At 46.0% G+C, this 23,385-nt stretch overlaps 1 protein-coding gene across 5 annotated transcripts in view; it reads left to right on the top strand.

The window, feature by feature from the left end:
* Positions 1-23,385, top strand: part of RAPGEF3 (Rap guanine nucleotide exchange factor 3) — a 49,522-nt gene that overhangs the window by 14,142 nt on the left and 11,995 nt on the right. For 2 of the 5 annotated variants that reach the window (XM_083428229.1, XM_083428231.1), the window contains 14 exons: positions 6,249-6,302; positions 9,130-9,236; positions 10,169-10,290; positions 11,011-11,173; positions 11,924-12,008; positions 13,268-13,328; positions 15,059-15,135; positions 16,348-16,494; positions 17,985-18,100; positions 18,798-18,886; positions 19,201-19,279; positions 19,861-20,011; positions 20,212-20,294; positions 23,059-23,098. In XM_083428229.1, the coding sequence (XP_083284355.1) occupies positions 6,249-6,302; positions 9,130-9,236; positions 10,169-10,290; positions 11,011-11,173; positions 11,924-12,008; positions 13,268-13,328; positions 15,059-15,135; positions 16,348-16,494; positions 17,985-18,100; positions 18,798-18,886; positions 19,201-19,279; positions 19,861-20,011; positions 20,212-20,294; positions 23,059-23,098 (1,374 nt within the window). Of the gene's footprint in view, positions 1-2,832; positions 2,910-4,872; positions 4,954-6,248; positions 6,303-9,129; positions 9,237-10,168; positions 10,291-11,010; positions 11,174-11,923; positions 12,009-13,267; positions 13,329-15,058; positions 15,136-16,347; positions 16,495-17,984; positions 18,101-18,797; positions 18,887-19,200; positions 19,280-19,860; positions 20,012-20,211; positions 20,295-23,058; positions 23,099-23,385 lie in introns of those variants that run through there. The other 3 variants (XM_083428232.1, XM_083428228.1, XM_083428230.1) reach the window with 3 other exon arrangements.

Raw genomic sequence — 23,385 nt, 5'->3', positions numbered from 1 at the left:
ACCCTTTTCAGAGTTGGGATCCATGTTTAATGTCACTCGAGACTGTCAAATACATTATAGATTTGGGGGGACCCCCCTAAACCCTAGAAAGTAATAAATGGTAGGATGTTGATTATTTGGCGTATTGAAGGGAAGATTGGAGGTCAGTGGAAAAGCACAGGCTAAGATTTCATTCCAAACCAGGCCCTCGCCTGGGATAGGAACATCAACAGGACAACGTGGCATCTTTGGGCCGCCTTAGTCCCCACCCCCTTTTTCTGATGCTCCAAGCAGAGCAAGGAGGCTGGCTCTAGCTTCTGTTTTAATTTCCCACAATCCCTCCAAAGAAACATTACATTGCATTACATTACATTGTGAGAAAGTGAACTTGAGTTTAGACTGTGCTACTTGGAGTACTGTTGCCTCCAGAGATTCACCCACCAACAGAGGAGACCCGTCAGCTAGTGCACTAGTCTCTTCAAACCTGGAGCTGGCCCTACCTAAGGAATGAGGAGAGATGCAACAGAAAGTGGAGTGCAGGGGAGCAGGTGCACTAGGGGAGAAAGTTGCCCATCAACAGCTAACTCCATTCCAAACGTCTAACAGGCCACCTGGCCACAGCCTTCTGCACTATGGCAAGATGCATTAAAAAGAAAAGAAAAAAAGACAGCAATTACTGTATCGGCCCGAATATAAGCTGCACTATTTTTTTCTCCCAAATTCTCCCAAACCGTGAAAAGTGTGGCTTATATTCACAACCTTATGGGCTTATTTGTGGGTGCGGCTTATATTCAGGCCAATACGGTATGTGAAAACTTGCCTCTGCGCCTATATATTATTCTATGCAAAGATTATGTGAATATGAGTTGGGAATGTGTGTCCTTTTTCAGGAGGGAGATGTATTTCCTCTTTTGGGGGTAAGCACCTGTCCTGATGTGATCTCAGCAGGATGGGCCTTTTTCAGGTGCTGGGTGGGTCTGTGGACAACCAAGCTGACCTCTGGCTGTCTAAAGGTGTAGGGAAGATAAAAGAGGGCTAAGGGGAGCAGGTGGGAATCGGAACCTATGGGGAGGAGCTGTGCATATATTTAGCATATGTATTACTAGCCCTTCACCAAAGATGTCAGGGTTGAGTACAACAGTAGTCAACCTTTTCAGACCTGGGATTCACCTTTAGCCCAAACATGCATTTGGAACCCATTAATTAAGTTTTTACGTCACATCTGCATGCTGCTGCTGCTGCTGCTGTGACAATCCACCTTGGATCAGGCCCTGACCCACCAGTTGAAGACCAGTAGATTACAATGGCGTGAACACAATAAAATGCAGTAGATAAACAATTAGAACGACAAACCAACCAATAACAACATTTGCAGAAAGGAAACCATCATTGCAGATTCATAGAAGCCTTGGTGAAAAGGTACACCTTTGTGTGTTTTTTGGAAACCCCCAGGGATGGGGGCCAGGTGTACATCAAGGGGCAAGGAGTTCCAAAGTCTGGGGGTCATCACAATGCACTCTGCTTTACGCACTACTTTCCTGTGTTTAAATTGTTGTTATTAAATTGTTATTGGGCAGGTGAAAGATATCAGCATGAATTAGCTAAGCTCTTAGGGACGAACCCATTTATTTTTCTGCATGCTTTTTGATGCGCGAGGATATTGCTTCAGGGAAAGGCAGGGTGACTTCTGGGTGTCTCACTTTGGCATCGGCAAGCTCTTCTGATCTCTGGGTGGCAAACAAGGCAATGTGATGAGGCTTCGGCAGAATTTGGGGCCTCCCTGGCTGGCTGCCTGCTGGGCTCGGTTGCTAAAGCCTCTCCGGTGTTTCTTCCCTTACCTGCTGAGTCTGGAGGCATTTCTCCAGCTCCTGACAGATGGCAGCCCTTGTGATATTTGCCGTGTAAACAGGCCAAGGGGCGGGGTGCTGTTTGTACTCCACAGCTGGGGAAATGAGGAGTCCTGGAGAACTGGCAGGAGACCTTGGGAAGGGAGGCTGCCTTCCTGAGACTCAGGGCATTTCTGCTGCCTGGCCTGCCCACTCCCTCTGATCTCAGATTCGTTGATTTTAGAAAGGGGCTAAAATAGGGCCCGTTGGTGCTGTGGCGGCAGTGCTGGATTTATGTGTAAGCTAAACAAGCTCTAGCTTAGGGCCCCACTCTCTTGGGGCTCCCCAAAAAAATTAAAGGGGAAAAAAGGTGGGTGTACATTTCCAAAATATAAGATAAAAAACAAATTACTTTGATAAAATACATATTTTGCTATGTGCAAATGGCTTTAGATACCTATTAGGTCCATAGATTACCATATAGCATATATTCAACACAAAAAACAGTGACAATTTGTTGTTGACAAAGGACAGCTGGACATATCAAGGGCCCCATTACCTTCAGTAGCTTAGGGCCTCATCAAACCTAAATCTGGCCCTGTGTGGTGGGCTTAGCCTAGAATAAACGCAGGGAAATAAAAGAATGTTTTGCAGCAGAGGAGGGGGGCTTTTCAGCCTAGGGGCCATATTCCTTTATGGAAAGCTTCCTGGGGGCCGCATGCTGGTTGTAGGCTGGATCAGAGGTAAAAATGGGAGGAGAAAAGGATGTGTTTTTGACCTTTGTGCAATAGGCCAAATTCCTGCCACGCAAAACCTAGAGGTTTTTGCACACACACATCCTCTCAGCATACCTTTCTCCATCCCTGTCAAGACCACACTGCAGCTGTGCTGCGGCACTCAAGAAGGACATGGAGCAGAGTCTGTCTCTCTCTGTGGCCCGGGCAGACTCCTGAAGGCTGGGGAAAGGGCATGGAGGGCTCCGGTAGCCCTCAAGCTGAGCTTCTCTGTCCTTGTCTTAAGAGCATGTGCAGAGCACCTTCCCATCACCCCTGAGGTTACAGTATCTGGAAGTGTTCCTACTGCAGTAAGCATCATACTTGACAGGTGAGTTTTGCAGATGAGGAGAGAGGTACTCTGGTGCTATACTGGCAGAGCAGTTTGTAGAATCAGAATTGTAGAGTTGGGAAGGCACCCTACGGTCATCTAGTCCAACCCTCTGCAATGCCAGAATTGCTGTTGCAATGCAAGAATCTCAGCTAAGTGAATCACAGTTGCTGTGTCTGATGTCAACCTGGGGGCGGTGAAATTACATAAAAGTAGCAGACATTCTTCCAGTGTCCCTGGAAATATCACCTATGCCAACCAATCCAAGGACAGCAGTGTGTGCTTGGAGGGAGCTGACCTCTGGAGGCTGAGCTGGAGGAGCGTCGCATCACATTGCCATGCCCTGCAGAGCACAAACAAAGCAGAGGACCAGGCAGTGGCCAAGGGATCTTCCACTAGCATGCTCAGGAGTCGCAGGGTGAAATCTCCATCGCACAGAACATTTTCCCTTCCCCCCCTGCAGGAAAGGATCCAAAAGTAGGAAGCTGCAGCAGGCAGAGGGATTCTGTGGTGCAGTTTGCAAAGTAGGCACAAACATACCAGAGAGGTCACTGGTTCAAATCTACCCTGTCATGCTTGTTTATCCTTTCCTACTAGCTATCACTCACTGAGAAGGGGATGGTCAGTACAGCTGCACAGATGCACATGTGCTCTCAAGGACGGTGGTTCAGATACTCCCTGATACTGGCTGGGGGTGGGGATCAGCGCAGCCCCAGGGAGGATGGTAAGTGGGCAAGGAGTGCGCAGCTCCTGAGTGCCAGAAGTCTCACCACAGGGATGTGCCACCCCAAGCCTAGAAACACACACTGGTTGTGGGGCAGGGAGAAGGGCATGCACACAAATTCCTAAAGCTACAAGAGGCAGCGCATAAGGACAGGGAGGGAACAGCCCATATGCCCCTGGGTGGGTGTCACAGCAGAATAGTGAGGCACCTCCCACTATCAGCCCCACTCCAGTGGAACCTTGCTTTGCAGGAGGAGCTCGGCAGGCTTTGCAACAGGGTGGCCACATGCTCATGAAATGTGCCTTTGGGATGCTGAAGATGTGCTTCTGGTGTCTCCCCTTGTCACAATTGAAATTCAAGAGACACAGTGAGGATTGTTCTGTAACTGAATGTGATACGGACAAGTGGGTCGTGCATTTGGGGCTGATCTGGTTGCATTTAGGGGCAGAGTACCTTTTCCTGTGCCTGTATTCTCATCAGAAATGAGCTCTGAGAGTCCTGCCTCTGTCTCTCTGGATGTTTCCCTCCATTTTGAATATTGTTTAGAGGTTACTCTATCTCAGGCCAGGAGAGATGCTTCTTGGGACTTGCGTTGTATTCTCTGTGCTGGGCAGTTTCTCAAGAAACTATTGGTAACTTGGCAAACCACTCAAAGGCTGAAATATTTCTGTGGGCTCTATCATGATACCACTCCAAATTCCAGAGCTTTCTGGCCAAGCAAACACTTGAACTAGAGTTGTGTTTGTGTTCTGTAGCAAATCTGGTTCATTTGTGGGAAGTTCCATCTGTAATGGAACACAGAATCCGCTTCTTGGGCTAGCTGCCTCACATTACCTCATTGTAGGTCTGGCTGTGCTTAAGGCTGGTCCCTGCAAATATGTCTATTAAAGTAAGTAGAAAATAAACCATTTATTTAAATCATTTTTATACTGATTTGCATTTTTTTGGGGGGGGGGAATCTCTGTAGATTCTGCATAAAGCTTCAGATATGTTTATTTAAAAGTATAATCTTTATTTATGTACTTATTTAAATAATTTCTCTAACTCTACATGGTTCTAAAAATATCCAAGTGGTTTTACAGCCTATCTTAAAACTTCAAATAGAACATGACAAAATGGAAAAATATAAAATTTCAGAAGAAAATCAAATGCAATAAGATTCCCATTTAAAGCAGCATGATTAGCAGGTACAGAAAATATTCTCTTAACAAAAGAGTTACAAGCAGGCCTTTTTTTCAGCTGGAACTTGCTGGACCTCAGCTCCACCATCTCTCAGGTGAGCGCTGTTGCCATTCTAAGAGAACAAGGGAGGTCTTCATGGTGAGTTCCAGCACCTCTTTTTCTAGAAACATAGCACTGGTTACAAGTAAGAATCAAATGCTAAAATGCAGTAAAAAATCCACATATAAAGCATCATTGGCAACTAAATGAAATTTCTGAGACAACACTTTTCCACCACAGTAACGTCTCCCAAAGGCATCCTTATTAATCTTTTACATATAAAACTCATTCCTACCAACCACACCCAGAGCACAGCTAATCTCCAGCCAACCATTTGTCACAAGGCCAACATCTGACAACTATTTTCTTACTCTGTGTGAGTTTCTGCTGCATGCTGATTTTCAGAAAGGGGTGGAGCTCCCTTGCCTTCCGCTGCTCCTTGGGTGGGGCAAACTTTGCTGTGGGCCTCAGGATGAGTTTGCACCTGCATGCTCATCACATGACGAGAGCAGTATCACATGATGCCTATCACATGATGCGTATGTATGTGAAGGGACCACCATCACAACTCAAACAGATCAAAACAGGCAAAACTTTTGTATGCCTTTGGACCTTTAATTTATTTATTGTTAATGGAGGCAGGTTGCATATTCAGGTGTGATACTCATCTGCTACCTTTGCCTCAGGCATCTTAAGTTATCAGTTTGCACACAATCAGCATTCTGACCAGTTCTCCTTTAGTGAATCTCAACCATTGTGCCGTTATGTTACTTCTTCCAATTCCACATCAGGTGTAATCATGTGATGGGGCTCAAATTCATGTGGGAAGTCCTACTCAACATTGTGTGAGCGGACTTCCTAGCTCAGGAGTAGCTAACCTGTGGCACCTCCAGATGTTGCTGGACTCCCACTCCCAACAGCCCCAACCAGCATGGGTAATGGTCAGGGATGGTGGGAGATGTGGTCCAGCAATATCTGGAGAGTCACATGTTTCCCACCCCAGAGCCAACTCCCATTAGCATTCTGGCCACAGATGACTTGGCTACCAAACTCTGCCGCTTTTTGCCCAATGAAGGTCAGACAAAGAGACCTGTTTTCCTTTCTCGAAGGCTTGGGGTTGTGGCACGGCATGGCGTTTCTTCCCTTCAGATGTACTGTGGCTCCATGGGTGCCTAACATGTGACATCTGGTCAGCCTGGTAACTCTTCCCCCCCCCCCCCCCCCCGCGCGCACAGGTTCTCTCTTGCAGGGATGAGGAACCACTTTCTTTGCAAGGGAGGATGCCTGCCTGCTTCTGCACTGGGCTGCGTACTGGGCTAGCACACGCAACCGACAGACCCTTCCTCACTTTGTAAATGGACTAAGGAAATGTCCTTGATCTTTTTGTTTTCCAGACCCCTCTTCCAGACACCGAATCAGCCTTAGTGCCTGGCCACAGCCTAAAGCAGGTAAATATCAAACAGCCGTCTTGACAGGGACAAAGGAAGCACAGCCTAAAAGTGGGGGCGGTTACTCCCCCCCCCAAGGGCTAACAGGCTTGTGGTATGATGTGTGTCCTTTCACACAGGTCTGTCTATGTATTTCAGGGATGTGTGCAAGCATTTATTATTATTATTATTATTATTATTATTATTATTATAGATTTCCATCCCACCTTTCTGAGGCTTATGCCACATTCATGGGAGCTTTTGCACACTAAAATCACATTAGTACACGGTGGTGCAGCAAAAGCCTGAAAAGTATAAGAACCTCAAGGGGCAAGGTGTTACATGATGTAGGTGTAAATGTAGAAAAGGCTTGTCTATCCCATGGAATTTGAAGCTACAAAACTCTATTTGCATTTTTTTATATTTAAAAAAGTTCCTAGTCCTCATGATTGTGAAGATCACAACTGCCAGTTCCAGTTGCTGGAAAGCACAGGGGGTGAGAGGGCTCTGGGGCTCATCTTCTGCTCCCTGGCCTCCGACCGGCATCTAGCTGGCCTCTGTGAGAACAGGATGCTGGACAAGATGGGCCAGCAGGCTATTCTTATGTTCTGATGACAGCGAAATCAGAAAGCGCTTTCTTCAAATCTCAGTTCTTGACAAGGATCTGCCCCGTGTCCCTGGGCAAACCACTCTCTCAGACTCAGTCCTCCCCCACCCTGCTCCCCCATATGAGGGAGGCTAACACTCACCTGCTTCAGAAGGTGGTTGTGATTATTGAAACAAGGCAATGTTTGTGAAGTGCTGGGGGCAGTCAACGGGGATATATATCGGAAGCCTGTGATCCGTGTCTGGCTGAGAGCCAATCATCGTAGCCAGGATGCAAGTTGGAAGAAAATCAGATTTTAAAACCAAATTGACAGAGGAGTTTAAAACGAACCTGTTTCCATGTATTCTCCCTTCAAAATAACCAGCTTTTAAAAGGAAGTTCTGTATTCAATGGAAACAAGAACAGGCCCATACTGATGATATCTTAGGACTGAACCTTTGAGCTTCTATGAAACAGTGAGTGGAAGGCTGAAAAGAACCAGAGACAAAAATATCTGACTTTGGAGGTCAAGTGTTTATAAATATGACACAATTGTTCATGCATATTTATTATTCTGCAAACGACAACTTGTTCAACTATGCATAACATCCCTTTCCTCTCCTCCCTGCTTTCCCCCAAAAGTGGGACCCTGAGCGGGGAAGCCTGGCTAGCCCTGTCTCTCATCTTCTGCTGCCAAGCAAATACATTCCCATTTATGCAAAGCTTTGACTCACAGGTTGCCTTATGAATATAGTGTAATTGGTTTTAACTGGTTGCATTCAGTGTTTTTTTATTGTTTTATCTGTCTTTTCAATATTTTTCTTACTCTTGAGTGCTTCCCCAAATGAAGCAAGGGCCATAATCACCAGGGAGAGGGCCTTTTTAGTAGTGGCACCCCAGTTATGGAGCAGGCTTCCCAGGGAGGCTCACTGGCTCCATCTTTGTGGTCTTTTCAGTGCCAGATGAAAGCCTTTCTGTTCACCCAGGCCTTTTAAATAACTATATGGCACAGGTCTCTCCATTTTAAAATTGGTGCTTTAACTTTGGTGGTTTTGGAAGTTTTGTCTTATTTTCTGAAAGCTACTATGATTTCTTCCTATCCTATCCTATCCTATCCTATCCTATCCCATCCCACCATCCTTCCAAAAAGCTGAAGGTGGCAGACATACTTCTCCTCCCCATTTCATCCTCACAACAACCCTGTGAGGTGGGTTAGGCTGAGAGGCAGTGACTGGGCCAAGGTCACCCAGTGAGCTTCATGGCCAAGTGGGGATTTGAACCCTGGTCTGCCAGGTCCTTCTCCTGCACAGTAACCACTACGCCACTTGTAGTCCTCATGATTTTAACTTCAAGCCAGAGGCACACTTACTGGGTATTATTGATATGGACTTTCCTAAAAAAATTAATGATATTTTTCTCTACGCAACAGTGGCATTGTAGCTACAATGTGGAAAAGTGAAAAAGTTCTCTCAAGACAAGAGTGGGTCCAAAAAATGATTGACTGTGTTGAATTAGATAGCCTATCTGAAAAATTAAAAAACAAAGGAAAGAATTCATTTCAAAATGGGAAGTATTTAAAATATATTTGAAAATTAATAATACTGACTTAAAATCTGTAGCAGCATTTGAATAATTCCAGCAGTATTGTTCACTAGTTATATGATTTAACATATTTTGAAGTGATTTGAGATGACAGTAATAACATGTATTGGCAGCAAAGAATGGTAATTTCATTTATGGAGTAGATGGGAAGTCGGGTTTAAAAGAAGAGACGATTACAGTTTATGGATTATGAAATTTATATTAATTCTCTATGGTGTGACTGATGGTATTCTCACTATGGTTTATTTTGTCCTTTTTGTTGTGTGTTGAGCAAAAACAAACAAACCAACCGCTATGCCACACGGGTGCTCTGTGTTGTGGAGCAGCGTAGAAATGCCATGAATAAGGGGCAGGGGACCTTTTCATGCCAAGGGCCACATTCCCTTCTGGGCAACCTTCCAAGGGCCACATGCCAATGGTGCACAGAGCCAGAAGCAAAGTGGGCAGAGCAATTAATGCGATTCCCCCCCCCTTCATGCAATAGAGAGGTTCCCCACCCATGCTGTAAATAAATAGGTGAATAAATACTTGTATTTAATTGTTCCTGCATTTGTTTTGTTGTGTTTGAAATGGTCACATTTCCCATCCTGGAACACTGGTTGGTGGAATGGCTGTCTGGTACAAATGTAGCAAGCAAGCTCTTGCCATATTCTTTCACAGGCTTCATCGAACAAAATTCAGAGAGCAGGGAGGCTCCTCTGTGCACATCTGGTCATCTTGTACCCGGACCTAATCCGCGATCACAAGCACCACCTCCGGCTTTACAGGTGTGCATATACCTGTCCCTTGTAGAAGGAGTCAGGGGCAGCTAGTGAGCTGCAGGGTCTGTGGGCATGCTGCTTCCTTTAGGGGCGGGGGGCTCTTGCGAGTGAACCAACTAGCTGCCCCTGAAATTTTTCCCAAAGTCAGTGTCAGTGTTCCCCCACCCCCAGTAAATGGTAGTGACTCTGCGGCTGGGAAGCTATTGCTGCAGTTCTGCCTTCTACAGCAGAAGGTTTCAGCTTCTAAAAGGATCAGTTAACAAGAGGCGAGAAATACCTTTCTCTGCCTGAGACCCTGGAGAGCCTCTGCCAGTCAGAGTAGACAACACCGTGCTGGCTGGACCAACCTAATGTCCCTATTCATCCTGCACTGAAAGCCCAGCTGGTCCTGGGATAGGGAACTTGGCCTTTCAGATATTGCTGGACCACAACTCTGGTCATCCCTAACCATTGATCATGCTGGCTGGGGTTGATGGGAGTTGGAGTCCGACAACATCTGGAGGCCTGCAGGTCCCCCATCCCTGAGTTAATCGAGCAACCCATTCCCAGAGTGACCAACTTAGGGAAACCATAAATAGGACGTGATGGCAATAGATACAGGTAGGTAAGGAAGGCATTCTGCCTCTGAACTTGGAGGCTATACATGACTAAATTGCCACTGGAAAGACCCTCCCCCCCCCCATGAATTGTCCTTAAAGACAGTGGCCAATGCCGCATCTTATGGCAATGAGTTCCAGAAATTTACTGTCTTGTCTTGTCCTTTCCAGACAACCAAAAGATGAAACCCCCAAAACCAAGGAAAGGGAGAGGGGGAGCGGAGGGGAGATCTAGAGCTTTAAAACTGAAAATCCAATCTGAAGTTCAGAACTTGCCCATCCAGCTCTGCTGCAGATTGTGGGAATTCTTACCATGAACTCTGTTTGGTGTCTCCCTTCCAGGCAGTGCTGTTCTGGGAAGGAGCTGGTGGATGTGCTTCTCAGCGCAGAGTTTTCTGTACAGACGCGCAGTCAGGCCCTTGGACTCTGCCAGGTGCTGGTGGACGAAGGAGTCTTGGCTCATGGTGAGACAACCAGAGGAAAGAAGGGGGGCCATGACAGTCTCAGGATCCCGCTGCTCATTAGGCACTGCTCACGGTGCTATCTAACCAAGCCAGTCCACGTCAGAGCACTTTTGTTTTTTGCCCTGCTGTTTCCCCCAGCAAAACCCAATCTGAACTGCTGAATCGACACAAACAGCAGTTTGGGTTTTCTGCAGATTGCTCTTTGCTCCGATTCAGCAGAAGAGAGCAGGTTTCCACAGGGAAAGCCTTGGGGGGCACCGAATTTTGGCATCGCGCAGGGCACTGCTGATATTTGAAACCCCAAGGTCTGCCACTGGAGAAGGGGGCTGGATTGGGTGCTCTCCAAGGACCCCTCACCCTCTGTTTCTTTGTGTGCCCACTGGTCTCACCCAGCAGCTGTAATGCCACTTTGCACTCCTTCACTGTCCAGATAGCTGCCTGTCACAGGGAGAAAGGGAAATCTATAAGAGGCGACGCAACTGGGAGCAGATATGCTGGCAGGGGGCTCTTCATATCTTCTGTTGGCTTGTTCTAAGGGCAGGGAAGCTGTGATCTTCCAGTAGCTGATGACTACAGCTCCCATCAGCCCCAGCCGACATAGCCAGCAATCAGGGGTGATGGGAGGTGTCGTCCAATAGTTCCCGGAGGACCACAGGTTCCCTCCCCATCCCCTTGTGCTCTCTTACTCTCATCCTGCTTTCACCCGCCTTCCCTGTGCAGTGCGGCAGGAGAGCTATTTCCAGGACCGCGACACCCAGTTCTTCCGCTTCGTGGCCCTGGAGCCAAGCGCTGAAGACCAGGATGGGGAGGAGCTCCTGGAGGCACTGGCATTGCTCACCCAACTGGGCCCTACCGCCTTGCTCACCACCATCTTGCACAAACTGTGAGTGTGAGGACTGAGCTATAGTGTGGCAGGCAGGGAGGAAATGTGGAAGGTTTAAGGCTTTGCTGCTGATAGAACAGCAAAGCCATTTCTGTTTATTAGTGGACGAAAGTGCAGGTGGATAGATGAAGATAGAAAGAAATGTATATATTGTTTCCTTGATTATTTCATTCATTCGCTTTATTTAAATCCTGCCTTTCTAGGGACTCATACACACTTTTGCTTGACCTGTATTTTGATGCTGTTCTTTGCTGATTAATTCCCCTGGGTCTGAGAGCTTTTCTCATTGTCCGCAGTTATGCTTTACAAAAATCTGATATTATGTGCTGAATTGACACAGGGTTAAGGAAAATGTCTCTTTGGATTTTATGCACATCTGATCTGATTCAGCAAGTGATTGGCCCCTGTGAGAAGAGGATCCTGGATTACATAGCCCACTGGCCTGTTCTAGCAGGCTCTTCCTAACTTTAAAAGTGAATTTCTCGCCCTCATGATTGTAGCCAAGCTACCTGGCGTCTCGCCCTCGTGATGGAGGTTAAGGATGTCCTGTTGCTGCATTGGTAGTTTGCTCTCTTCCTTGTCCTTCCCCATGATCAGAAGATGCAAGGAGGTTTATGCCATGAATTTGCATCCTTTGCTTTGAAGGAGTCAGGGTAATGCACACTGTCTTGAGGATGTGGTGGTGGTGAGTGCTGTAAAGTGACAGGAGAACCTGACATATGTGTGCCTTACCTGTACACTCTCCTCCAGCCCTGGCCAGCGCACAGATGAGGAGCTTGCACTGATCTTTGAGGAGCTGCTGCACATCAAAGCTGTCGCCCATCTCTCCAGTTCTGTAAGTAACGGTCAGATTCTGCCTCATTTGGCCCATCTTTAATTTGAATGCCATGAGTAATGGATGGCTAGGAATGGAAACCAATGGGATGGCCAAACAAATCCCACCTACCCCCGCCATTAGCTATTCCATTTGATAGGATGAACCTATCTAGCAGATTTGTCCTATTTCCACCTGGTTGCTTCCTTTCATTTGTCAGTCACTTCAAACCTGCCCACCTGCTGCCTGAGCCTGCGTCAGACTGGATCCATCTCCTATACAGATGTAGGGGGTGAAAATACATGCACGTTGGGGGGGGGGTGTTTGCTGTTACACTAGATGTAAAGAATTTATGATGCTACTTTTAGAATTGGCACCTGTCAAGTTTTCTAAATATTTCAGTTTGCTTATTTTCTCTGCTCACATACTTCCAACACACGCACGCACGCACAGAGCCATTGCATCAAGGGTCCCTTTTTCTTCAGTTCTGAACTCAGTATGCTTGAGTGACTTAATGGACTGTATTTGATGGGTGAATCAGAGGAGGGGAGCTGTGTCAATTTGAACATGCAAAGCAGTCTAAGCACAGTCCAGAAATCAAAAACGAAAGAATGGCAGCTGGCTGGTAAGTCCATAAATAAGATTAGGTGGTGAGCAGTTCACCACCACCAGGGGCATCTGGTAACCAGAACTTTGTCATCCAGCATTATTAGCAAAATTTGACAAATATAGCACCGTATGTTGATGTTAAGAAATATGTATCACTATATTTTTTTTGTTGACTATAATTTAGTACACATAAATGAGCTTCTAGGTGGACTTCTCTTTAAGAACCACCAAGATTACAGAGGAGTATAGCTATTGACTAGTATGAATAGTATGTAGTTATCAGAACTGTGCTGACCCAAGTGTGGATGTTTCCTCCCTAGAAGCCTTTATGCATGTGTCCCTTCCATGAACTTGCTTCCTGCTTGGCCAACCAGTGGCGGAGCTTCATGCTCTGGCACTGGGGGCGGAGAGCAGGCGTGGCGTGGCTGGCGTGTATCCTGGGGGCATGGCACACTGTCTGCGGGGGCATGGCGCCCAGCATGGGTGGGGGGAGCAGCCGCAATGGCACCCCACCAGGATCACGCTGCCGGGGGTGGTACACTCCCCCCCGCCCCCCTCTTCCTCTGCCAGTGTGGCCAACACCTTTAATCACCAAAGTTATGTTCTGCCTCGGCTGTTTGTGCAAGTGGTTGTCTAGGGCAAGCTCACTGCTTGTCTCCCTCCTGCCACAGGTGAAGAGGGAACTGGCTGCTGTCCTGCTGTTCGAATCCCATGCAAAGGCTGGAACTGTGTGTGAGTAACTGGCTGGCAATGGTTTAGTCACTTTCAGCCTAGCTCTTCTCTTGACTTCCTGCAAGCATTCCCATAGCTCAGTCTGAGGGCCATGTCTCATCTCAGCGACCTTCTTGGGGCCACATGGCAGGGGTGGGTGGTGCCCGAGGCAAAAGTGGTCAGAGCAGGGAATGTCAAATTTACCTTTGTGCAAAGAGCTATTTTCTACACACACACTTTTCTCCCTTCCACCCAGCTATCAACGTGTATCATCAGAGTTGAAAGACACATTTCAACCAGGCAAACACTATCAAGGAGCAGTATCTTGCAGCCACTCTAAGTTGGCTTGTTTATTTATTTTACAATATTTATACACTTCTTGATTGTAGTTAAACCTCAGCACAGTTTACAAAAAAAACAATAAAATTATCAGTGAAAAGCAACAATTTAAAACCTCCAAAAAATAATTAAAACCAACGATAAGCTAAATACCAGATTAAGATATGTCAGCTTTCTACCTGTCTTGATAGGCTTGCCTGTCAAGGCACTGAAAAAGAGTCCAGTGAAGGCTCCTGCCTGCTGTCATTAGGCAGGGAGTTCAAAATTGGGATGCTGCCACACTAAGGCATCAATTCCTTACAAATGTGGATTGAGTATTAATTATGTGGCACCTGTAACAGTACCAGTTCTGTAGATGGAAGCAGTCGGGTGGGTGTTCAGGGGGGTAAGACGATCACATAGGTAAGCTGGTCCAAGCTGTTAAGGGCTTTATATAGTAATAATAGTGGGACACGGGTGGCGCTGTGGGTAAAAGCCTCAGCACCTAGGGCTTGCCGATTGAAAGGTTGGCGGTTCGAATCCCCGCGGCGGGGTGCGCTCCCGTTGCTTGGTCCCAGCGCCTGCCAACCTAGCAGTTCGAAAGCATCCCCCGGGTGCAAGTAGATAAATAGGGACCGCTTACCAGCGGGAAGGTAAACGGCATTTCCGTGTGCTGCGCTGGCTTGCCAGATGCAGCTTGTCACGCTGGCCACGTGACCCGGAAGTGTCTTCGGACAGCGCTGGCCCCCGGCCTCTTAAGTGAGAAGGGTGCACAACCCTAGAGTCGGACACGACTGGCCCATACGGGCAGGGGTACCTTTACCTTTTTTATAGTAATAATCACACTTTGAACTTGGCCTGGTAGCAAATCAGCAACCAGGGCAGGTCTCTGAGCAGAAGTTTTATATCCGGATCAGGCGCAAGGAAAGAAGAGTGCATTGCAGTAGTCTTTGGAATGGGGATGGGTCTTGTGTTTTGTTGCTATGCCATCATCCCAGTGACTTTTGAGAGGGTCAAATGTGACACACAGCAATCTTCTACCCTGTGCAATTCAGAAGGAAAACTTCCTATCTATTTATCCTCATTTCCAATTCCCTGTGGCAGCTCTTTTGAAGGCTCCCTTGAGAACCTGTTCTTCTTGCTTTGCCCACTTGCTCCTGTGCCCCCTCCCCACCCTAGTCCAAGCTGATCATTTCCTCCTTTGCCTCTAACATGTTGCCTGTGCTTCTTTCCCTGCCCTGCTGTGACCGCCAGATGTTTCAGACTATAATTCCCATTGGCTCCCGTCAGCATGGCCATTCTGGCTGGGGCAGATAGGAGTTGTAGTCCCAAACACATTGGGGAAGGCTGGTCTGTGCCCTCGGGCACTCATTTTGCATGTGTCTCAAAGCATAAGTCCCATAGCACTGATGCGAAGGATTTCCCCCCTCCAGTGTTCAGCCAAGGGGACAAGGGCACCTCCTGGTACATCATCTGGAAGGGATCAGTCAACGTTGTCACACGTGACAAGGTTTGTATGTTTAATCTCTGGAAGGGGTCAGCTTGGGGTTAAGTTCGGTGTGTGTGTGTAGGAAATTTTATATCCACATCTGGACTAAGAGAAATCTATTTACGTAGATGTTTCTTGTCATATATTGATGCTTTTAGATCAGATTACATTTATATACAATATAATACTTGTTTGTCCCAAAGTTTCACGGTAGTATGAACACCTTGCTTGTCATATTTAATATGCTGATCCGGCTCTCCCTCTGGTGTTCTTTTGAAAAATAACTCAGTCAGTCAACATACCTTTGGGGGAGGACTGTGATTCATATATCTACATATATACATACATAATTTTATTTCATCATCATCGTAGACTTTTATTGCGCTAGCCATAGGCCATGGCATCATTCAGAAAAATAACCAAAGGAAAAACAGCAATAACCATAAAATCATCAGGCACTACACATACAATATAAACCACGGTCACAACTACCATGATTATTTGTTCCATAAAATGGAATAGCAGAAAATTCTCTAGTAAAATGTGCCAAATTAAATATCCGAATCCCCTTTTGCAGTTGACTGCTATTTTATCTAGTTCCTTCTGCCTGATCTTCTTAGCTGCCAACGCAGAGAGGTGCTACTTTACAAGTTACAAAGTCACATAATTTTATTTGTATGCCACCTTTCCATGGTTGAAACCATTCTCAAGGCAGCTTGAAACATGGAGAAAAATATGTAATCACAAACATATCAAAAATGATCATAAACAACAAATAAAACATCCAAAAGTACACAGCCAAGTAGAAATGAATTCCACATAAATCGTAAGATCTAAAATAAAAAATATCAGTAACAGCAACAATCCCCATCCCCACCCCACTGCCCAAACCCCCAAACAATGCCCAGCCTATGAGTCAGCAGCCTCAGGTTTAGCAAGAGTGCATGTGTTGCACCCAAAAAGTCCCGAGTTGAGTCTGGAAAGGACACCTGCATGAAACCCTGAAGAGCCCCTGCCCACCAGGAGTGGCTGCCCTGAGACGTAGATGCTTTGCCAGTCAGAGAACAAAAATAAGCCTATCACGAGGGGTGGTGGTGACAGCAGCGAGGGGAGGGAAAATAAAGGAGAATTGGTGAGTGGCCTTGGTATTCAGTTGCCCTCAGCAGGGTCCCCCGTATTTGCCATGGAAATGTCCCTTGGAGCAGTAACGGACGTGGTGCACTCACTTTTCAGGGCTTAGTATCCACTCTGCACGAGGGTGATGACTTTGGGCAGCTGGCGCTGGTGAATGATGCCCCCCGTGCAGCCACCATCATCCTCCGTGAAGACAGCTGCCACTTTCTGCGTGTGGACAAACGGGACTTCAATCGCATCCTCAAGGTGGGCCAGGAGTTGGGTCACACATGGAGGCTGGGGTCCTTCCATTCTCTGACAGTTTTCAGTGCTCAATAGTTTGCCCTGGGAAGGAATTTTGTCTCAAATGTAAGGAATTTGAGGGCATTAAGGGATCAGGAGGCAGCAATAAATGAAGTTACCAGCAGTTTCTCCAGGACTTCTGCCACACGTCTGTGCCTGAATGTTCTCCTTTCCTCTGTACACTAAGCTCCTTGCTTTGAAGTCCCTCCATCCCACCTGCAAAGCCTGGTTGTTTATTATCCCGTCCTTTCCAGAAGCAGCCTTGCTTTCCCTTAGGCACCTGAGCAGGGATCCATTGTGAAGGGCAGGTTGCAAATGACCGGTCACTCTGTTTCAACTGGGCATTTGCCCATTCCTGGCTGGTCTTCCTCCACATGCTTCCATTTTATCAGTGTAATGCAAAATGTATGCATCTAGGAATAGTCTGCAAAGCCTTCTTTTAATTGTGTCCAGCTGTGAAGCAAGCTGACTCCCCCTATTCCTTCACCCAGACTGAAAAGTAAGCTTCAGATATGATTTACTTACACGAGGTCTTGCATTGGTTCTCAGCTACAGCAGCAGTAAAAACTATTCAGGTAAAATACTTACCGTATTTTTTGCTCTATAAGACTCACTTTTTCCCTCCTAAAAAGTAAGGGGAAATGTGTGTGTATCTTACGGAGCGAATGCAGGCTGCGCAGCTATCCCAGAAGCCAGAACAGCAAGAGGAATTGCTGCTTTCACTGCGTAGCGATCCCTCTTGCTGTTCTGGCTTCTGAAATTCAGAATATATTTTTTTCTTTTTTCCCTCCTCCAAAAACTAGGTGTGTCTTGTGGTCTGGTGCGTCTTATAGTGCGAAAAATGCGGTATATTTACAGTAAAGACTGCTTCAGACGTATGCCTGTTACTGGAACAAGCAGAGGGCATGTCTGCCCTCATGACTTGACGAAGGAAGAGAGAGAGAGGAGGAAAGAGGAAATTCTGTATGTTCCTTGTCCCCCAGGAGAGGAGGGGGAAATAACATCACACAGAGCCCCCTCTACCCATTACATTTCCATGGTCTTTGCCTATCAGCAATACAGCTCTGTGGTTATTTGCCCCTCAACTTACTAACTAGCAAGAATATGCATTGTTGGATTTGACTGCAATCTCTCACAGCAGATATAGCATAGAACTAGAATCCTAGGCCTCTTTCCCTGCTTTACACCATTATGAAATTAGTTGTGTGGCAGAGTGAGCAGACTGGGCTGAGCACTTTGACTTCAGGTGGAGGAGCTGCACAAGGCTTGATGGAACCCAACATGGAATCCAGAAGTGTACAACTCACTGATTTTCTGCCCTAAAGGAGGCCCATTAGGATAGCATCTGAGGATGTCATTGGCCTAGGGCCAATGGCTGTTATTCAGCTCCAGTGTAGACGTGCCCGAAGCATGGTAATGCAACCCAGTTCACTAGCTTATGCTTTCCTGTCTAGGATGTTGAAGCCAACACTCTGCGGCTGAAGGAACATGGGAAGGTGGTGCTTGTTCTGGAGAAGAATTTGCAAGGCAGCAGCTCCAGTCACCTTCCTGGGACTCCAGGGAGCAGTAGGTACTGCGGTCTGGCCCCCTTCGCTTCCGTGCTCCCTCCTAGAGGCAGAAGTAGCTTCTGTCTGATGCACCCACAAGCGCTTTCTGCTTGTTTTTCTTGCCTTCCCCACAAAACAGGGCTGGGTGTACTTCCTGCTCTTGGAAGTGCTTTGCAGGCAGCTGCAGAAGCAGCTCATCCCAACTGCCATGGTGCTTTTTCTAGAGGATCTTAACGTAGCACTGCTGTTGGATTCCACATGAAATAGGATCAGAGAGAACATTTGGAGTTTTCCTGATGCCAAAACATTGGGGCTCCCCACTCCCCCCACAGGAAGATGGATTTAAATTTCCATCTGCTTCTGTAAGATCCACTGGGCAAGTATGGTAGTTGTCGATAGTGTAGTTCTTCTGCATGCTTCTTTGCTCATGTGCAACCTTAAGACTACAAAATATACGATACTGTACAACTGTGGGCACAAAATATGGACAGGAGATCATCACTCATTGTTTGTGTGGCAATTCTAGACTACAAAACCTATTATGTAATGTGTTTGTGAGAAAAATATTCATATGCCAAACCTGGGTTGTTGTTTCCCCCCAAAATCAGCTAATGATATGGGAAGAGGGGCGGCATTTACTGCTTAGGTGCATCACTTGCTTCTGGTTTCCACCTCATTGTCATGCTATCTGAGAAGTTCATGCTTTCGTCTCCTGTTCAGGTACTCAGTGATGTCTGGGACCCCTGAAAAAATACTTGATTATCTGCTGGAAACTATGCGTCCAGACTCTACGCTCTCTGACCCCATAGGTAAGTCGAGGGCCACTTAAAGAGAAGGGTTAGTTAATACACCGGAGAAAACCCCATGCCAGTCCTTGGTTCATGGGCCACTTTAGAGCCAAGAACTGGGGGAAGAAGTTTGAACAGAGGGGCATCTACACAGGCACATTCCTTTGTATTTGTGGAGTTGTCGTCTCCCTTGAAGTGTACAGGGCAATGTGTGTACACTGGAAGAATGCGCATGGGACGATTTGTCAGGTTACAGGCGTTTAAATGCAGATCATCTAGGAGATCATCTAGCCCTTGTAGTAATGTTTCACCAAGCTTCTCTGCCATCTCTGTAGACACCTTCCTTGGAGATTTCCTTCTGACGCATAATGTCTTCATGCCAACACCACAGCTGTGCAGAGCTCTGCTCCAACAATATCCTTTGTGGTTTGTTTCTCTGCTGGATCCTACACCCTCCCTAGTCACCAAGCAGTTCTGTTTGGAAGGCCACTTTAGAGGCCTAGTTTGGTGGGCTGCTGGCAAGCTGTTCCCTGTGCCTGCCTGCCTTGCCTCTGGGATGCTAAATAGCAGTGTTGGTGAGGAGACTTTGGGGACCAGATTTGGCCCAGGGTCTGCTAGCTGCTCATCCTTGCACTAGAGAGATCCCAGATGTATGCTCCATACATCTCTAGTGTCCCAGGTTAAGAATGAAAGTGGCTTCGCCTGAACAGCATACATTTTAATCAGGGCTGTAAATTCTAGTTGATTAATTGGCTAGGTTAACCAGTTAATAAACTTTAGTTTGACTAAAAGGGCATCTCAGATTAAGGGAGCAAAAGTTGTAAATCATGACTAATTTGCCTCATTGATTTAAGCTTTAAGCAGCAGCTGGGTTTAGCTGCCATTTTTAGGACGCCGACCAGAGGGACTTAGCCTAAGACCCCCTAAAACCTAGAGCCGGGCCTGGTCCACCTTGCATACGGCTGTGTTTCTGTGTCTCCTTGACTACTGTTCACCTTTCATTCGGAACCGTCGGAGGGCACCGAACAGGACAAAGCTGCCTACATCCTGGGCAAAAGGCAGAAGATCCTGTGGCTGGTGAACCAGTGGGTGTTGCTCTATGGGCGCCTGCTGCAGGCAGAATCCAGCTCTGTGGCCTTCTTGCAGGTAACAGGACGGGTGCAGGGAGCAGTGCTAGAGGTGCAACACAAGGAGAGGATGAGAGGATAAAAGTCGACTTGGGTTGGTGGGAGGCTGTTGCTTGCTTGGCATGAGATTGCATCTGCAGGAGGCTGGTCTGCTCCTTCTTGCTCTGTAGCAACCAGCCTGGCTGCTTCTGCTCATCAGCTCTGGCCGTTCTCTTGCAGAGCCTGTCAGAGTGTGCAGCCCAGGATGCTCGTCTGGACCCCCTGCTTAGGGAACAGATGCAGGATCGCCGGAGGAACCGAGTGTGAGTCTTCTACTCTGCCCCAGTTTGTGTTTGCGAGGATCTGGGTATGTGCGGGGAAGATGAGGCAAAAAAGAATGGCAAAATACCTGGAGGTCTACTAATCACAACGATGGCTATGTTTGACCTCCAGTACAACTCAGTGCCAGCCTCTGGGAACAAGAAGCAGGAGAGGCGTATTGTGTTCGAGTCCTGCTTGTGGGCTTCTCAGCAGCATCTGTGTGGCCACTTTGAGAACTGGAGGCTGGACTAGATGAGCCTTTGGTCTGACCCAGCAGGTGTCTTTTGTTCTGAGAGGTGAAGGGGAGAAGCAAGGTCAGATAAAATATGGACAAAATGTGTTCTTTAACCCCCACCCCGCCCCCCGGTCATTGCTTCTCTACACTAGGTGAGTTATTTTAAATGTGTGGGGAAGGTCTGATGTTTGGTTGCACCTGGGGGCCTCAATATCTTACTGGTCTCTTTCATTGCTGTAATTGAGCGGTTGCTGCTTGGCTAGAGAGTCTGTTTCTCACACTTCCTGCAAATGCAGTCTGCAAGAGCTGAGCCAACATGAATAGCTGTTGAGATCTGATAATATTCCCTCTTTGTTTTTTAAAAAAATATTTTTATTCGATTTTACATTTAACATTTGCATTCACATGTTCAAATAGGATTCTCTGAATCCCTAGACTTCCCTCCCCCTCATGGGTTCCATAGTTATTCTTTTCCAACTGCATCGCATAATGTTCTCCATATCTCCTTAAAACTCAGCTGTCACCATAGTTCTTGTTACATTGCAAGTGTTTTTAAAATCCTGCCAATGTTTTTAATTGTTTACAGTGTTATTTTTATTAAATTTATTATCTTCCTGGTTTCTGATCTTCCCGGTCATTTTCGCCATTTTGGCATAGTCCATCATCTTTGTTAGCCATTCTTCTCTGCTAGGTATTTTATCTTCCTTCCATCTCTGGGCCAGCAGTATCCGCGCAGCTGTCGTAGTGTACATAAATAGTCTTTTCTGCTGCTTTGGTATTTCTGGACCTAAAATTCCTGGTGAAAAAAGCTTCTGGTTTTTTCACAAAAGTTATTTATAACATTTTTTTCAACTCATTAGAAATCATTTCCTAGTATGCTTTTGTCATTTTGCACATCTACCACATATGGTAGAATGTGCCTTCTTTCTCTTTACTCTTCCAACAAATATTTGTAGCAATTCTATACATTTTTGCTAATTTAGTAGGAGTTAGGTGCTAATGGTACATCATTTTCCTATAATTTTCCTTCAACATACAACATGCTGTAAATTTTAGATCTCCCCTCCATAACTTTTCCCATGATGAAAATTGTATATTATGTCCAATATCCTTTGCCCATTGTATCATTACTGATTTAACTTCTTCATCTTTAGTATGCCATTCTAACAACAGTTTATACATTTTTGAAAGTAATTTCTCATTGTTTTCCAGTAAGTCTTTTTCAAACGTTGAAATTTCCTTACTAAAACCATTTATTTTACCCTTCATAAATACAACATTTAATTGGTGATACTGCAACCAGTTACTAAATGTCTTATATCCTCAATTTTTCTCATTTTAAAGTGATCTTCTACTTCCATTAACAGCTCTTTATAAGTTGCCCATTCACTTCTTGCATTTACTTTTTTCAAGGATATTGCTTCTAGTGGGGAGAGCCACCAAGGTGTTTTCTGTTCCAATAGGTTTTTGTATTCCTCCCATACTACATAAATCGATTTTCTTACCAAGTGGTTTAGGAAACCTTTATGCACTTTTGTCTTTTCATACCATAGATATGCATGCCAACCAAATCTTTATCATGGCCTTCTAAATCTAGAATATCCACATTCTTTTAAGTTATCCACTCTTGAAACCAGCAAAGACATGACACCTCATAATATAATCTCAGGGAGAAGCTACGTCTTTCCTTAGTACCAGTTAGCAAATTATATTTAATCCTTGGTTTCTTCCCCTGCCGAATAAATTTAGAAATATCTTTTTGCTCCACTGATTACGGGAACTGATTGAAATAAAAATAGCATTCTTGGCAATACATGCATTTTTATTACTGATAACCTTCCCCACACCCCCAAATTTTTCTTTATTTCTTTCCAAGTGGATGTATAGTTGTAGTTGAAAATATTTATATTACAGTCATACCTCGAGTTGAATGCGCTTCGGGTTGAGTGCGTTTGAGTTGTGCTCCGCGGCAACCCGGAAGTAACGGAGTGTGTTACTTCCGGGTTTCACCGCTTGCGCAGACGCTCAAAATGACATCACGCGCATGTGTGGAAGTGGCGAAACGCGACCCGTGCATGCCCAGACGTGCCGCCGCATCTTGCGTTCTGTTCAGGATGCGAATGGGGCTCTGGAACGGATCCCGTTCACATCCCGAGGTACCACTGTATTTGTCATCAACCATACCCCTAAATATTTTACATTTTTTAAATTAACAGTTCTGTTTTTTGTTGTAAATCTTTTTTGTATTGTTCTGTCACATTTTTTACCAACATTTTCATTTTGTTTTTATTTAACTTAAAACCTGCTACTTGGCCAAACTCAGAAATTCTATCTAAGACCCTTGGTATACTTGCCATCGGGTCTTCTACTGTTATCACAAGGTCATCCGCAAATGCTTTCAGTTTATATGCTTTGCACCCAGCTGTCATTACACCTTTTATTCCTTCATCTGATCTTATACATCTCGCCAGGGTTTCCAAACCTAGAATAAACAGTAATGGTGACGGGGTCCCTCTTTCCTCTTTGGACAGGTTAGAAAATGGCGGCAACTGCGCATCTCCAAAGCTTCAGGTAAAGTACAAGCCCTTTGCCAGAGAATCCACAGTTCTTCGCTAAAGGGAGCTGCGGCTGCAAACAACGCACAGCAGACAAACATGCTTAGTTATTTTCATTTGAAAAGGCGGCTCCCTTCCCTCCACTAATTTGAAATATATTTGTCAGAAATAAAGCAGAACTCAAGTTAGGCGACACTCAAGACAGACAAGAATCATGTTATTCCATTCCTTGGCACCAGGGGCAGAGGAACTATCCAAAACTCTCCTCTTTTCCATTTTAGGCAACTTGCTTGGTTATGTATT

Source organism: Podarcis tiliguerta (genome assembly GCF_965153285.1).
Source record: "Podarcis tiliguerta genome assembly, chromosome: 2".
NCBI classification, from domain to species: Eukaryota; Metazoa; Chordata; class Lepidosauria; order Squamata; family Lacertidae; genus Podarcis; species Podarcis tiliguerta.
This window is presented reverse-complemented; position numbering and strand designations above follow the sequence as displayed.